The sequence below is a fragment of the Myotis brandtii genome, unplaced genomic scaffold, assembly GCF_000412655.1.
Source record: "Myotis brandtii unplaced genomic scaffold, ASM41265v1 scaffold423, whole genome shotgun sequence".
NCBI lineage: Eukaryota > Metazoa > Chordata > Mammalia > Chiroptera > Vespertilionidae > Myotis > Myotis brandtii.
Window position 1 is genome coordinate 4,130,967 of NW_005366214.1, and position 17,042 is coordinate 4,148,008.

A 17,042-nucleotide genomic window follows, 5' to 3' on the forward strand; every position below is an offset into this window, starting at 1 on the left:
GCCCCGTGCCGCCGAGATTGCGCTGCCTCCGCGTCTCTCCTGGTGCCGTGGAGCTTCCGCGTCGCCGGGCTCAGCCTTTTCCTGCGGCTGCGGGTGGGGGAGGAGGAGGCGCTTCTGCCCGTTGTTTTCTCTCCGGGTCGGCTGGACTGGCTGGACTGGCTGGACTGGGCGGGCGCCCTCAGCACCTTAAGCTGTTAGCGGGCTCCCGGGGATACCTTGCGAAATAGTGAGCGCATCCCCCCGCTTTATGAGAGAGAGATCCCTTCTGCGGACGGGAGCTGCGTATGTCTACTTGCTGAAGTTGTTTATCCACTACTATTCACTCTCCGGGGGTTTTGAAGTGGTAAAATTTGAGATTGTCAACGAAGAGAACACCTGGACCTCTATAAATTTAAGAAAAAAGTTTTTATTTGGGTCAAATTGAGGACATGCCCGAGAGAAGAACTCTGAGAAGCCTTAAAACTGTGCTTTAACTTGGAAGCGTGAGGGCTGCTTGTATAGGTAGAGTGAGCGAGAAGTACATACATTTCAGAGATTAATATTTCACACCAGGTGGAAAGGATGTACAGATAAGGTTGGGTCGTCCCCCTCTTGTCATCGGGGAATCTGAAAATAGAGTTTGGAAATACTTATTCTTCAAGGCAAACTTTTTTCAGGATGCAGAAAGAACAGCACTGCTTTCTATCATTTATTTTTCATGTTGAAACTGTTGAAAAGTATATGTGATTATCCCCATGGAATATGCCCAGTAAGGAATTTGAAAGGCTATATTCTCCTTTGGTTACTGATTTTTAGTGAGAGCAGTTAAAACATCCTTTCTTTCTCCACATAATCTAGAGTTCAGTCCTACTTACTTACTGGAATAGTAAAGGTATAAAGCCGGAAAGAACTAAATTGGCATTTTGCCTGGAGAAGGGTCATTATTGGCATACTAAGGGGGCATTCTGCATGTCCCACCTGTATCTGTGCCCTGCTTAACATTCATTAAATACAGTGTGCTTGGCTCTTTACAGATGTGGCCTTTATTTTTCACAAGGACTCGTACAAAGTAGGCTTTGCGAATCTTATCTTCCAGGTAGGGAAACTAATATTCAGAGAAATTTAATGACCTGCCCAAAGTTGGGCTTTGGATTCATAAGGGCTGGGGGAAGTGGGGTTCCCCTGGACCAAGTTTCCAGTAGGAAAAGATTCATAGGTTTGCTTGGAAATGAGAACTACTATGCTTTTAAAATGGGGCCAGGAGAGAAGGGAAGCAGTATTGCTTTTGTGAGGGTGAAAATTGGTTCTTGGGGACCGAAAAAAATCTTAGAGGGTCCCTCCAAAGCTAAAATCTACCCGACAAAATCTTATTCTTTAGTATTTCATTTCTCTCATTCTTTTTCATTGGGGGGTGGAGTGAAACATATGCAACTGACATTATTGAGTTCATGCAAAATACACTACACATAGCAAGGGCAATGCTACAAAACTATGACAAATTGATGGCTGTGATTGGCAGACTCTCTCTTGATGGTTCGCTCCATCCATCTCAGCAGATGGAATGCATGTGCCTACTGGCTGCTTTGTGGATGTTTGTGTTTGATCCTCAATGCTTTCATATACACACACACACACACACACACACACACACACATATATATATTTTATTGATTTCAGAGAGGAAGGGAGAGAGAGAAAGATACAGAAACATCAATGATGAGAGAGAATCATTGATGGGCTGCTTCCTGCACACCCCACACTGGGGACCGAGCCTGCAACCTGGGCATGTGCCCTTGGCCAGATTCGAACTGGGGACCTTTCAGTCCACAGGCCGATGCTCTACCCACTGAGCCAAACCAGCTAGGGCTCCTCAATGCTTTTGAATTCACTTGGATTTGAGAAGTACGCAAAAATAGTTTATATTTTGTTACTTAATTCTACAAAAAATATTCAACTGCTCATTATGTCAAGCATTGAAAAGGAGAAATGTTGACAATATCTAGCAGTCAGTTAAATTAAAAGTTATTTTCACATATCAAGTAAAAGTTAAAAGTTAATGTTACTAAACATAACTTTTAAGAAATTTATTTAATTTCTTTCAGTGTTTTACTTTCGGTGGAAAAATAACAATTTTGGAAGATTTTAATTACATTGCTCTTATATAGTTACATAATTTGCATATGTAGGTTGATACATTAACATTTATCTAAGTAAACACATTACATTAAAAGTTATCCAGCAAATACAGATGTAAAAGTTAAGTTAAATGTTAATTTTTAACTTTTAAATTTAGCTATTCTTACTGAAGAGTAACCTTGATAGAACTCCTTATGTACAGGACATAAACAGATACGTAGTATATCAGTGGAATTCAAATTCTAGGGGGGAGTTATTAGGAAAAAAATGATTTACAGGACTCCTGGGGGTAGGGGTGATACTGAAAAAAAGTTAAAGGAATATGGGGTAGACTCAGGTTCCAAAACAGCTCAGACTGGGTAGACCAAAGTGAAAAAAAAATTATCCTCCTTATCTTCTCTGGAGAGTTAGTTTTTGTTAGTTGAAAAATAAACAATGTACTCACACGATAGAAAATTAAAAATACAAAAGGTTATACAGTGAAAACTAAAGCTCTTGCTTTCCCAGCCTCCTCCCCCAGCTAGCCAGTCCGCCTCCCTGGAGGCCACCACCATTTCCTACCTGTTATGTACCCTTGTGGAGAAATTCTCTGCATTTCCAGGCATATCTCTCTCATGATGACATTTAAGGGTGACTAATTTTAGATTCTGCACCTTAGTCCAGGGAAAAATCTATGGCATAAGTCCAGAGTAGAGAAAGTCTCAGCAGCAGCACATGTGGGGAAAACTCAGGTTTTAGTTGACAGTAACCTAAATATGTGTCAACTGTGAACTGAATGCCAGAAAAATTAGGCAAGCCCAGGAGATATTTAGTGTGTTGAAGCAACAAACGGCAAACAACAACGGATGTCTTCTATAATCCGTGTCAGCCTCTGTGCTGGGCACTGGGGATCCAGCGATGACTGCTCCAGCCACTGTCCAGGCCCTCGCACAGCCTGTCTTCTGGGGAACAACCGAAGCAATTTAGTCATCTTACCCTGCTCTGAACTGTACAGACCCCCCGGGGGAATCCTGTGTCCTGCTCTGGTCAGCTCCTTTCAATAGAGCGGGACGTTGACCAACTAGAGCTTGTGCCGAGGGGTGTGAGCGGAAGAGTGAGGTAACCTGATGCCATGTCATCTGAGGGAGGGTAGCAGAAATTGGAGGTGTTTATGTATTCTGTAGCCTTAGAGAAGCAAGAGGAGAGGACTTAAGGAGGACATAACAGCTGACTTCAAAGAAATGAGGGATTGTCATGTGCAAGACAGGCTTGAGTTATTCTTTCCGATGCCTCAAGGCGTCAGGTGCTGGCGGGTAGAAGTTAAAGGTATATCATCACATCACTGTTAGAATCCTTGAACTCCTTGAATGATTAGACTGGTCCAAACAAGGAGCAAATGCCTCGGAGGTAACTAGCTTCCTCATCCTGTGAGGGAATGAAGTTGAGACTGGCCAACCTGGGGAGAGAATTCGCAAACTGGGTTTGGGGGTGAACTGTAAGTTTCCTTCCAACCTCGAGAATCTGCTTTCAGAGGCTTTTTAGGGAGACCGCTGTGTATGCCAGAATTGGCAAATAAAAGTTAGTGCTAAAAAAAGATTTTCTTCGTCAGGAAGGTTCCAGAACTGCAGGTGGACTAAAGTAAATCATTGGATTTCAATAATATTTGAATATTGGTGTAAAATAAAATCTTTGTTAGTCCTATGCTAATTAGTAAATAGTTATTATAAACAGACTATATTTACCCTAGAGTCTGAGAATTGCAGAACGTTGGGACAATCAGTAGTCGGTGAATGGATAAATGACTATCTGAATTAGACATTTTTATATTCCTGAGAAAGTCCTTTAGGAGGTGGCTCAGTTGTGCCTTTCCAGGAAAGCATATTACATGATGGGAAAGCATTGTAGGCTAGACATGGTATTTGGGATGTTTCCATCCTCAGTTCAGATATTTACGTGAAACCTCTTTCCTGAGGACAAGTTGCTTTTTCTTGAATGGCTGAAAATAGTTGGGTTGTAAAACATTGGTTATATTAAAATGCGGGCACCATAGTCTAGTGGTCAGAGTGTGGACTTCGGAGCTAGATGTACCTGGGCTCATCTCCCAGCTCTGCTAGGGCTCTTGGGTGTTTGCTCTACGGTTATTTATATTACAGTGTGCTAGGCACTGAGGACCTAGCAAGGAACAAGGCAGATAGGGTCTCAGCCTTAAGGGAGTTTGTAGTCCAATGCGGTAAATTAATTTCTGTAAACCTCAGTTTCCTTTTTTATAAAATTGAGATAATTCTTACTTCATAAGGTTCTTCTGAGGATTTTAATAAGGTAATGCAAACACATAGGAAGTAATGAACAAAATGGTAAGCGGTTACAGTTAGTAATCCCATGGCCCCTGGCTGGAGAAATTGGGACACACAAGTTACTGAGTGAATATCTTATGTTTTGGTTTTAAAACACCTATTTTTTTTAAAGACTTTTAGCAATGATTACAATGGACATTTGATTAAGCACTGGGTATGAGTCACACACTGCTCTGAGAACACTACAGGTTTTAACTCATTCCTCTCAACAGTTCAGTGGAGGAGTTCTTATTATTAATCCCATTTTCCAGTTGTAGAAAATGAAGGTTCCGAGTTCTCACACAGGAGCATTTCACTGTTGTGTGTGGTGGAGCTGGGATTAGAACCCTGGCAGTTTCTGGAGCTCAGACTGTCAACCTAACAGGTTGTAGAATTGCTTGATGAAAATAGTAAACTAGTTTCCTGATTTTTAATGTTTCTAATAGAAAACCAGAAATGCACATGTTAAGTGATTCCTGGCTTAACTATTTTTTAAATAAATAACACATTTTGATGAGTAAGGCACACGGGAATGTTGCATCACAGTGACTCGACACTTTCAGAGAGACAAGGCTCTCATCTCCTTCATTGTAAACAAGTTTTTTTTCATTGGACAAAAGGATAAATCACTCATCATTGCTTTATTATTGTAACATTTTTATTTAATGAGAACATGATTGGGCAAGCAGAGTATAGCATTTCATCTCGCTGTCATGCATTTCATAGTGGGTGAACCACTGGCTTCTCCTAAGATGAAAGCGCAGGCATTTGGGGGAATATTTTTACAAAATAACCTTTACTTGATAGGCATCAGATATGATTGACAGAGGGGGAACATATGACTTTCAAAGTCCAGGGTGGTTTCGCCATACCATACCATAGAGTAGGACTTAGCATATTCAGATTCATTATCAATACCTCCATTGCAAGAAATTAGAATAATAGAATTGACAACTGGATAGGACCTTTAGTAATCATCTTAATCTGAATCCCTCGTTTTATGGAGAAGGAAAGTGAGAAAGTGAGTCTAGGCAGACTTTCTATTTACTTAGCCTTACTTTTTCTCCATCAAATACATAGATGAGTAGAGCCTTGAAGTCAGACCATGGAGTTATAAGGTTTACCTTGAAGTAAAGTTTGGAAAACTCACCCAAGAGTCTGAATACACAAAATAAAAGAATTGATAACTGTTACCAATATGATTTATATTCATGCTTTTTTTTAATTGCGTAGGAGTTGTTTTCTTAGGATATTTAATAAAAAAAATTAAAAATCACTTTATTGAGGTATGATAATCATATAAAAGTTCACATAGCCCAGTTGGTGTGGCTCAGTGGTTGAGCCTCGATCCATGAACCAGGAGGTCATGGTTCAATTCCCAGTCACGGCACAAGCCCAGGTTGCAGGCTCCATCCCTGTAGCGGGCGTGCAGGAGGCAGTCGATCCATGATTCTCTCTCATCATTGATGCTTCTATCTCTCCCCCTCCCTGAAATCAATAAAAACATATTTTTTAAAAAATGCACATAGTTTTACAAACAACTTGAGTGTGGGGAGAAGTATACATCTGTGAGACTATCACCATAATATCAAGGCCATAAACAATATTTAAAATTTTAAGTTCCACACATTATATATTCATAATTAGGGGTATTATTTAAAATACTTTTTTGGGGGGATAACCTCTGGATATGGGTGTAATCCATAGCTTATTTTCTCCCCTCACTCCTTACTCCTTTCTCAATAGAATGGGAGCTGACGGACATGGTGGTGTGGGTGACTGGCGCATCCAGTGGTATTGGTGAGGAGCTGGCTTACCAGCTGTCGAAACTAGGAGTTTCTCTGGTGCTGTCTGCCAGGAGAGAGCATGAGCTGGAAAGGGTGAAGAGAAGATGCCTTGGTAAGTAAATCTGAAACAGCAATAAATCAGAATCCAAACTCAAATACAGTTCGGGGAATTTCAGCAGTAAGACTGGGATTTTCCTGGGCAGTATACTCTGGTTCCAAATGCTCCAAGTGTTTTGACCCAAATCCTCTTCCCTTTGGCATCTCTTAATTAGCTGCCCTTGTCTTTTTCTTCCCTTTTTCTGCCCTTTTTCTGCTGCCTTTCTACTTTTTTTTGCATTGCCTCTTGGCATTAGGGAGTGACCACCAATTCTCTCAAATGTTGATGGATTTTTAGAAATCACATAAATGTCTTATATTTTTGACTTAAAGAAGGAATAGTTTGGTTCTTATGTATGACACACATGTTAAGCACAGAAATTTAATTAGAAAGGATCCTGACACATTCTGCTAAAATGTCAGATATTGAAGTCATATAGGATGATATAAAATTTTTGTTATAAAGGATGAAGTTTAAAAAATGCAACTTGAGACAATATTTTTCATATTGCTATATATTGCAACAATATTTATTTTTGTTTGTGTTTTAACGTAGTTATGTTCACATTGAAAGCAGCCTTAAGTAATAAAGTTATAATTTCTCGTGGACACTTAGTATCTAAACCCAGATAATTTTGAATTTTCCAGCAGACCATTTTTTTGGTCATCTACCTATCATTCTTTAGAAACCTTTCTTTCACTTTGCTGATGGAACTAACCACCCAGAAATGAGTCAGTTGCAAAATCTACTAGGTTTCAGGACACTGAGTTCAAAGGCCTCTGGTGTTTCTGCCCTGGGCCATTTCTTTCTTTGCTTTTGTTGTTTGTTTTGTTTGTTAATCCTCACCTGAGTTTATTTTTTCTATTGATTTTGAAAGTGAAAGCGAGGGAGGTGGGGGAGGAACATTGATGTGAGAGGCACACATTGATTGGTTGCCTCTCACATGCACCCTGTCTGGAGCTGGGAAGTGAACCTGCAACCCAGGTATGTGCCCTTGACCAGGAATTGAACCTGTGACCCTTTGGTGTGCAGCCAGTGCTCTACCCACTGGGAAACACCTGCCAGGGCTGGGCCGTTTCTTATGGTAGTTGCTCTTCCACTGTCGAGACCTGCAATTCCTGTACTGGCAAAAATGAATCGTATCAGCATTTCTTAGTTGGAATGAAGCTGATTGTTTTCCTTTTATCTGTCAGACAACTGGTGCAAACTTTTCTCTTTCTTTTAAAATAGTTAATGTTTTACAATTTACTCCTTTGCCCATAAAGCTTTTACATATCTCTCTACTTGCTTGTTTTTTCTTACTGGCACTACTTATTGTATTCCAAGGTTAGAGTTCACAAGAAAAATAATTTTTTTTTAATGAACAGAAATAGAAAGGGCTGTACAGTCCAACATGTTTCCTGGTTGGGAATTCCAGGATTATGTATTTTTCCTTGTGTGCCTCCTGGGATCCTTAGCCTCTGGAAGGAAGCTTTTATGTGTCATGTCACCAGAGGGCTCTGAGCTTCTTCCTGATCTTGAGCATAAACTTTGTTTTTCAATGTGTGTAAAAGAGCAACTAACTTTGTGAACTTTTCATAAAACAAAAGTGCCTCTGTACTTTAAAGAAATTGCTCCCAAAATTTTTCTAAAATTTTATTGATTTCAGAAAGGAAGGGAGAGGGAGAGATAGAAACATCAGTGATGAGAGAGAATCACTGATTGGCTGCCTCCTGCACACCCTCTCCTGGGGATCGAGGCCCAAACCCAGGCATGTGCCCTGACCTGGAATTGAACCATCACCTCCTGGTTCATAGGTCAACACTCAACTGCTGAGCCACATGGACCTGGCCCTCGCAATTTTTTTTTTTTTTAGCATGTACTGTCTTGACTTCTTCTAGAGTCTGTTCCAACATTAGACTGTTTATATACAAGTTGAGGAGAGCTCTTCTATTTCCTGTGTACCCAGCCAGCTTTTATCCGATAAGATGTTGCCACATTACCACCAGTCCTCTTCTTGATCACTGAGAAACTCTTCCGCAGAACCACTCAGAAATGAGTTTGTTGCCAAGTCTGGTTGTAGGATGGGTGTTAATGCAAGTAGCAAAGAGCTTGATTGAACTGTTGCATGACTTCCACGCTAATTTTTAGTGTCTTTATTTAGAGAATGGCAATTTAAAAGGAAAAGACATACTTGTTTTGCCCTTTGACCTGGCTGACATAAGTTCACATGAAGTGGCGACCAAAGCGGTTCTGCAGGAGTTTGGTAAAGTAAGTAGCATTTTGAATTGACATGTTTTGCTTTGAAGTAGCTGCAAAGAGATTCCCATTTGTGGTGCTTTCATTAAAAGGGCTTTAGGCAAATGGGTCCATGCAGTGAGATCAAGGCCCATGAGTTGGGCTTTTTAATCTCTGAGTTGTTGGCTTTGTGAAATTAGTACTTTTCATACCTTAACAAGTATTAACTCCTCCTTGTAGAACAAAAGAAGCTAAAAATTCAGTGCCTTTTATTTATTTTTTATTTTTAATTTTTAAAAAATATATTTTATTGATTTTTTACAGAGAGGAAGGGAGAGGGATAGAGAGTTAGAAACATCAATGAGAGAGAAACATCCATCAGCTGCCTCCTGCACACCCCCTACTGGGGATGTGCCCGCAACCAAGGTACATGTCCTTGACCGGAATCGAACCTGGGACTCTTCAGTCCACAGGCCAACGCTCTAGCCACTGAGCCAAACTGGTCAGGGCACCTTTTATTTTTATGACACTACTTTCCATAAAGAGTCACCTAAAATAGAAATTTAATTCCATGGATGAATTCTAATTTTTATTTTATATTTTTATTACTGACTCTGAAAATACACCAGTCTTTTCCAGTGATTCTTCAAGTTATCAATCTAAGTAACCACCCCTAGGGATTCCATCAATCCATCGACAGGTCATCACCAAAGTGCCTCTTTTCTAATTGTATTGTCTAGATCGACATTCTGGTCAACAATGGTGGAAGATCCCAGCGTTCTCTGTGTGTGGATGCCAGCATGGATGTTTACAAGGAGCTGATAGAGCTTAACTACTTAGGAACCGTGTCCTTGACAAAGTGTGTTCTGCCTCACATGATCGAGAGGAAGCAAGGAAAGATTGTAACTGTGAATAGTGTTATGGGTATCATGGCTGCGCCCCTTTCCAGTGGATATTGTGCAAGCAAACATGCTCTTCGGGTAAGTCTGCTCAAACAAACTTTGATAGAACTGACCTGAATGTACATGGGGGGATATGGCCATCGCTGTAAGAGGTCATTGGAACTGGGCAGTGATGTGGAGAGACAGAGAGAACCCCAAGGAGACCTTTGATAGAAGACATTCCCAGAAAATGCTAAAAAAGACTTGAGCCTCACATGCCTCTTTGTAATTCAACAAACATGTATTGAGTACCTACATTGTGTCATACACTGCCAACAGATCCTGGGAATATAAAGATGAGATATGGTTCCTGCCCTCAAGAATTATAGTCTAGTCAATATGTCACCCTTCCCCTTCTCCTCATTTCTACCATATCTTCTTGGCAAATTTGGGGTCTACTCCTCACTTCTTTACATACTTCAGGATGTAGTTTTCCTCCCCATTTCTGTGACTTATTTTTCCTTTCCCCTTTTAGGTGGGTTTATCTTACCTGGTCTAAACATATATATATATAAGCATGTCAGAAATAGGAACTACCCACTAGATGTTTAGCCTTGATCTTCATATCCCTTGCTAGGTTTAGCTTTGACTCAATTTACCTTGGGTGCATTGGAAGAAGAAAATCTAGTCAAGGCAGAGGCTAGGAGAAAAGCTTGGTTTGGTTTGCTTAACTTATGAGATGTGAATATTAGAAACGTATGAATTTTTAATGTTGGCTAAGAGTGGATATGAAGAAATGTTATTAAACTGCAACATGGAACAAATTAGATCATAAGGCCAAGAGGAGAAGAATGATTAAAGGAGACACACGATTTATAATTAATGCTGTTGAAGGTCAGTTTACATAGAATGTTTCACTGTTGGAATAATGAGATGAATAGCTGACTGATCATTAGCTTCATGAAAATTTGAAGCTTTAGTTCCTTAGGACGTCCTTTCTGTTGTGAAAAGTAGACAGTTGAAGAGAGTGATGAAATGGAATGCTACACTGATGATTTCCTCATATCTGGCACTATAAGGTATCAGTCACTTCCTGCAGAGCAGTTGGGCAAGTCTCGGGCTGGTAGATGAGGGAAAGCAGCTACACCATCTGTTTGGCACCAAGTATCTCATAAGACATGCAGGATGTTTTCAGTCAGATAATATGAGGTGTTTGGCCTGCCCTCCAAGACTCACTGTTTTGTTACTGGATTTGATGCTCTGACACCATGTGGCAGATTGAGACTAGTTGCTTATACCAGTAGCTGAACTCTGAAACCAGAAGGCTCTTTGAAGAGCACGTTTCCTTCCCCGATGCCCAGCAAGCTGTAGAGTGAACTTGTTTATCAATGAAACGTTCACACGCTATACTAGATGTGATTTCAAACAAGGAGAGGTGCTGATGTTTGATGTGTTGGCTCTCATGGTGTTTGTCCTCTCTCCTCTTTGCTAAAGCGGGGCGGAAAGCTAAGGGTTTGGGAGTTCACTTAGCCCTTTTCCCTGTCCATCTGAGTTAGGCACTGTGTGTGTCTCTGACAGCATGGATCCTCACAGGCCCTATTTGTTAGAGGTCAGCATTAAGGGCTGGTAAAACTATTTAATGTTGTTGGATCACAGATAAATGTACCCTGGGTTAGCTGTTTAGGCTTTTCAGTAGTGAACTCAGCTTCTAGTGTTGGACCATTTCCTAAATTAGGAAAAGAGATTAGGGAAAGATGTTTACTCCCTGTTTGGGTTAGAAATGGCCAGTATCTTTAAGTCTAGAGCAGTGGTTCTCAACCTTCTGGCCCTTTAAATACAGTTCCTCATGTTGTGACCCAACCATAAAATTACTTTCGTTGCTACTTCATAACTGTAATGTTGCTACTGTTATGAATCGTAATGTAAATATCTGATATGCAGGATGGTCTTAGGCGACCCCTGTGAAAGGGTCGTTCGACCGCCAAAGGGGTGGCGACCCACAGGTTGAGAACCGCTGGTCTAGAGGGTCTTTACCACCCAGAAAAGATGGATGTTGGCTGAAACTAATTGTCTGTTAAACTAGTAATAAATAGAAAAAGTTGAATTTTTCCTTGAGAGTTTGTTAAGTACTAATCCCTCTCACTCCCTCTTGCCCCAATATGGGCACCTTAAACCACCTTGAGAGATAAAAAGAAACCAAATCTGAGTGATTTTCAGTGGAAAACATGCACCCCTTTTGGAGTGGGGACATGGGGACTGGTCTCAGGAGGGTGTATCAGAATCTCCAGGGGGCAGTTTTTCACCTATCCAGTGCTTGCCTACCCTAAAAATCACTGATGGCATGATCCACCACTTCCAAACAGTGAGCCACTCATACCCGGAAAGAGCTGAGAATGCTATTCTTGATTGCCTCCAGTCTTAAGGTTAAAAATGGCTAATAAGATTGCACAATTACATTTCCTGTGCTTTATTCAGGCATTTCAGAACATATTTTATAATGTGCTGCTTATTGTCCTTCATAGTCAAAGACAAGTAATTTCACGAGATATGTCTGTATTTATTTTATATGCTTTATTTTATATTAGGGTTTTTTTAATGGCCTCCGAACCGAACTTGCCACGTACCCAGGTATAGTAGTTTCTAACATTTACCCAGGACCAGTGCAATCAAATATTGTGAAGAACTCCCTACGTAATGATACCACACAGGTAAACTTTTCTCGTTGGGGTATAATTTGAATGGTTTCATAGTCATATGTAGGTTTTGTATCACTGTGCCTCAGGTTTTCATGTTAGAACTGCTTATGACTTATTTATACACCTTAACTCATAGCATTAGGAAAATTGTTAAGGTTAGCTGATAGTGTTTTAGCAGCCAGTTTTAATAAAGGCTAAAGAAATTGCTGAGATAGTACTGGTAAGTGACCCACTATTATGTGATTTAAAAAACCCAGTTTCTATAAATTCATAAATTATAGCAACACTGAGTGGTTCTGTGTGGCTGAATTTCAGTATATTAACCTGACTGGGCTTTTAAAGAGGAATCCCAGTGAAGGAGCTTAGAAAAACACTTTTGATAATTTTATTTTAGCCTCACCCAAGTCTGTGTTTTCCTCAGCTCAGATTACACATCACAAAGTGATTTATCAAATGAATAGCACACGTCTCACGAAGAATCCAGTGTCACTCAATAATACCAAAATCCCTCTAAAAACCATGACATTTTCCTTCTTCATTAAGATCTATTTCTACTGAGACATAAGTCTGTATATGCTTCTATGTAAATGTTAACAGATATAATTTATATTTTCACATTTTTTGTGGAGGCTCTAAGGTAAAATAGAATAATCACCCAATTATAGGAATCAAGGGACTTGGCATGTAGACCTGGTTATTGTAATGATCTGTGTGAGCACGGATGAATTGCTACCTTTCTGGGCCTCAGTTTGTTTATTGATAGAATGGTAGTTGGTTAACTAGATGAGCAGTGCCAGATTTGTTCACTACCAAGAAAGCACTTTTAACTTTTTGCTCTGTTTTACCCCCATGGACTCTATGTTTTATAGACTTCCATTTGTTAAATGTATGTGTTAATTTGCTTAAAGATTTTTATTACTAAACTGATATGTAATTATCATTAAGTACATTAAGATGATACAATTGTAATTAAAAGCCAAGAAACTTCATCTTTTAGTTAGCATGTACAATCTTATCTGGTAAGTGTGTGTTTCCTGTTAGGCTTTTGGGTATATTATAGACACCTATTAGTATCCACTGGGGTCTGAAGAGGTATGAGGTCACATTAAAAAGTCAACTAGATGACTTCTGGGTCCTTTCTAGCTTAAAAGTTCTGTGAAATACCTTGGATAAATACTCACCATTCACTTAATTTTTAAAATATTTCTTAGGCTATGCATAGTGATGCAGACCAGTCCTACAAGATGGCAACCAGTCGGTGCGTGCGGCTGATGTTAATCTGCATGGCCAATGACTTGAAAGAAGTTTGGATTTCGGATCAACCTTTTTTGGCAATGGCGTATTTGTGGCAGTATATGCCAACCTGGGCCTTGTGGGTAACAAACAAAGTAGGGAAGAAAAGGATTGAGAACTTTAAGAAGGGTCTGGTAAGAACAATTTATAAATTTCTTAATACATATCAATCTTTAGGAAAGTATGAAATTTTCTAGTGCTTAAAAACTTTTCTTACTAACTCTGCACTAATCTCATGATATCAATACAAAAGATACTAGACGTATTCTATGCCCCATGCATATCTGTTGGTTTATTATAAATTACTACTGGTCTTGGAGAAAAAAGTTTTCTACAAGGTTAAAATCAAATCAGAGATTGCCATTTTTGCTTCTACACTCATTGTTTGACCAGTGTATGTGCCAAACGCGCTTTCTCCTCACAGACTCTTACTCATCCTATAAGTCTCAGCTCTGGTGTCCCCTCCATGGGTTGATATCTGGCCTCCCCTCTTATTTCTCCCCAGGACCACGTGAACTTTGCCCAGCGCTTACCAGTTACTGTGCTGTTAAAACTGATGCACTCTCGCTGGGTAGTGCTGGTTCTTTTGACTTGATCCAGAAGCACTCTGCACATCTGAGCTGTGCCTATGTCCACGTCTAAGAAAATATGCTGATCACTCATTCTTTCAACAGTCATTCTTTTAGAAAAGTGCGGAATATTATGAACTGCTTCTGAGAAAATTGTGACCATCAAAAGAGTTTAATATATAAACAGCACAGGAAATGTAAGGAGTTACGCCAAAAATTATAGATATGATTACACAAAGAAAGGTTATTTCTGTGGATGGTTTTGTTTTTTTGGTTTTCTTAAAATATATTTTATTGGTTGTTTACAGAGAGGAAGGGAGAGGGATAGAGAGTTAGAAACATCCATGAGAGAGAAACATCCATCAGCTGCCTCCTGCACACCCCCTACTGGGGATGTGCCCGCAACCAAGGTACATGCCCTTGACCAGAATCGAACCTGGGACCCTTCAGTCCTCAGGCTGACGCTCTATCCATTGAGCCAAACTGGTCAGGGAAGGATGGTTTTATTGTTGAAGTATGTCTTTCAGTGATACTACTTTTTTAAAGAAAGAATTTAGTAGGGATTGATATATAAAGAGAATTCTAAAATGGGATCATACCATATGTATCATTATATAACCTACCACTACTTAAGCAATCCATGAATTGCCATACATTTATTTTACTTCAACTTTTTGCAGGATAGTAAAAATGAATTAGTGAAAAAAAGCAAAAATGCTTAAAACAAAATGCTTAAAAAGACTTAAAGGTTATAAAACTTCCATACTACACTAACCTCTCCGGAGCTTTTGAAAAACCATAAAGGTGAGGGGGGTGGGGGGAGGAGTTACACATTTTCTACCAACTTGTACTATGGACCAGTTTTCTTTGGGCCACATCATTTATAAGTATTTTGGTAATGTTGGGGCTTGGTGGTGTAAGATGGGTCTAAAGGTAGAGCTTCATCAAAGATAACATCTAAGTTTTATGGAGTACAGCTGATAGAGTGGTACTGTGCCCACTGATGGATAAGAATCCAGAGGGAAAGGCTATCTTACTAGAGGTGACGGCATCCTGGTGCCAGGCTACCCTACTGTCCCAAGATCTCGGGCAAGTTACTTCTCTGTTAATCAATATCCCCATCTACAAAACGAGATTACTGATGACAATAGCATCTAGTTATAGGATTGTCATTGAGATTGAATGAGTTAGTATGTGGAAAACTCTTAAAACACACGTGGAGTGTTATACTTACTAAGGATTAGCTGTTAATGCTTTCATTTTGATGGTACAGGGATACTGAGCTAATAGATAGTGAAGATCAAAGAGTTAAATAAGAGTCCAGAGAGATAATACGTTATAGAAATAGTTGTTTCAGAGGGAAAAGAAGGACCAGGGGCTAAAGTTTCAGTCCTACTGTAGCAGATGTTATGTTGTTTTATTTACACAATATCTAACTATAAATATAAACATCACTCAGTAAATCTAGCATTCGATTACATCTAACCTTTGCTAACAGTAATGGCCTTTCTCTTCCTACCACTGTCTTTAATATATTGTTTATTACATGGTCTTATTGCTTTATTACTTTTTAAGGATAAACTGGACATCATTTTGTTTCCCAGTACCATTTCTGAGATATCATACCTCATTCTTTACACAAAACCATGGGAACTAAAAAATTCTTTCTCACTTTTTTTCTTCAATTCTCTCCTCCCTGCTTCTTTCCTCCACATTATTTTCTATTACATATATCCATCTCCTTATTTTGATTTGTTTATAAGTATCTAAGTTAAGAGAATGCTAATATAGCTTTATTCCAAATTAAATGTAGTTGGCAGTAGTACTTGAATTTGTTTCTGTCCTTGAGGCTAGGAACACTATGTAACTTTGATGAATTTTTATTATTTTAAGAAATCAAGAACAATAGCTGCATTGAATTTTGTGTTTTATTTTTTGTCTTGGTGCAAGTTCTTGGAAGTGGTAAATGCGTATCTTCCCAAATGAAATGTTACATCCTTAGGGATGAATGAGTTGCTTTGTTTTCTATTTTAAGCAATATAACTAAAAGTTCACAAAACATTTTAGAGTCATCTATCAAATATTTCTATTCTAAATATTCTGATTCTTTGTAATTATTAAGACAAGTCAGTGTAGGTATGCTACTCTAGAGGAGTAATAATAGAGATTTCACAAAATGGCATGAGCAGATGCTTACCAGTGATAGAGGAGATAATGATGCTAAGTCCATTTTCTAGATCTAGAATTTTAGCTATGATTTTTATTCTAATTTAAGCATTTGCTCAGGTTTTATAAGGATTCTCAACAGTGAATCATAACTATAGAGCTCCTTAAAACAGAAGGAATTGTCAAAAATGGGGGTAAATTCAAGGTGGCACTGACTCATGTTGCTGTCACTTTGTTTCAGGATGCAGATGCTTCTTATTTTAAAATCTGGAAGACAAAACATGACTGACAGAGTACTTGCATTTTCAAGCCACTGGAGGGAGAAATGGAAACCATGAAAACAGCCATTTTCTTGTGCACAGAAGACTAACTTGTGATTTTACTTCTTAATACATACAACTTCCCTTTCAACATGTAATAAACAACAAATAAAAGATTATTATGACACTTGCAATAAAGATGGTAATACGTACTACATTCTTGGATAAGAGAGCATTTTAACATACTCTGGCATTTATGCTTAAAATCTAGGTTAGTGGAATGCTAATCAAAGAATTATAGAAATCCATTCATGTAAATGTAGGGATTATTTCATGAAGCTGAGTGCTGGGTAATGAGCATATGTGCAGAAATACCTAAATGGTCCTGCCACCAAGGTGCTTACACTCTCTTAGAAAAATTGACATGAAGTAGGACTCCTAGCAGCCATGATTTATTAAACACCTGTTATATGCTATTTGCTATACGGGGTGCTTTTTAAAAAATATATTTTTATTGATTTCAGAGAGGAAGGGAGAGGGATAGAAACATCAATGATGAGAGAGGATCATGGATCGGATGCCTCCTGCACACCCCCTTCTGGGGATCGAGCCTGCAACCCGGCATGTGCCCTTGACCAGAATCGAACCC

The 17,042-nt window shown here is 39.2% G+C and overlaps 1 protein-coding gene across 1 annotated transcript; it reads left to right on the forward strand.

Annotated features, from left to right (window-relative positions):
- Window positions 1-6,142: 6,142 nt before the first annotated feature.
- Window positions 6,143-16,610, forward strand: DHRS7 (dehydrogenase/reductase (SDR family) member 7). The gene is made up of 6 exons (XM_005874058.2): window positions 6,143-6,326; window positions 8,455-8,561; window positions 9,269-9,508; window positions 11,995-12,117; window positions 13,317-13,532; window positions 16,375-16,610. Exons 1-6 carry the CDS (start codon window positions 6,191-6,193, stop codon window positions 16,420-16,422), a joined length of 870 nt encoding a protein of 289 aa, XP_005874120.1. The 5' UTR covers window positions 6,143-6,190; the 3' UTR covers window positions 16,423-16,610.
- The last annotated feature ends 432 nt before the right edge of the window (window positions 16,611-17,042 follow it).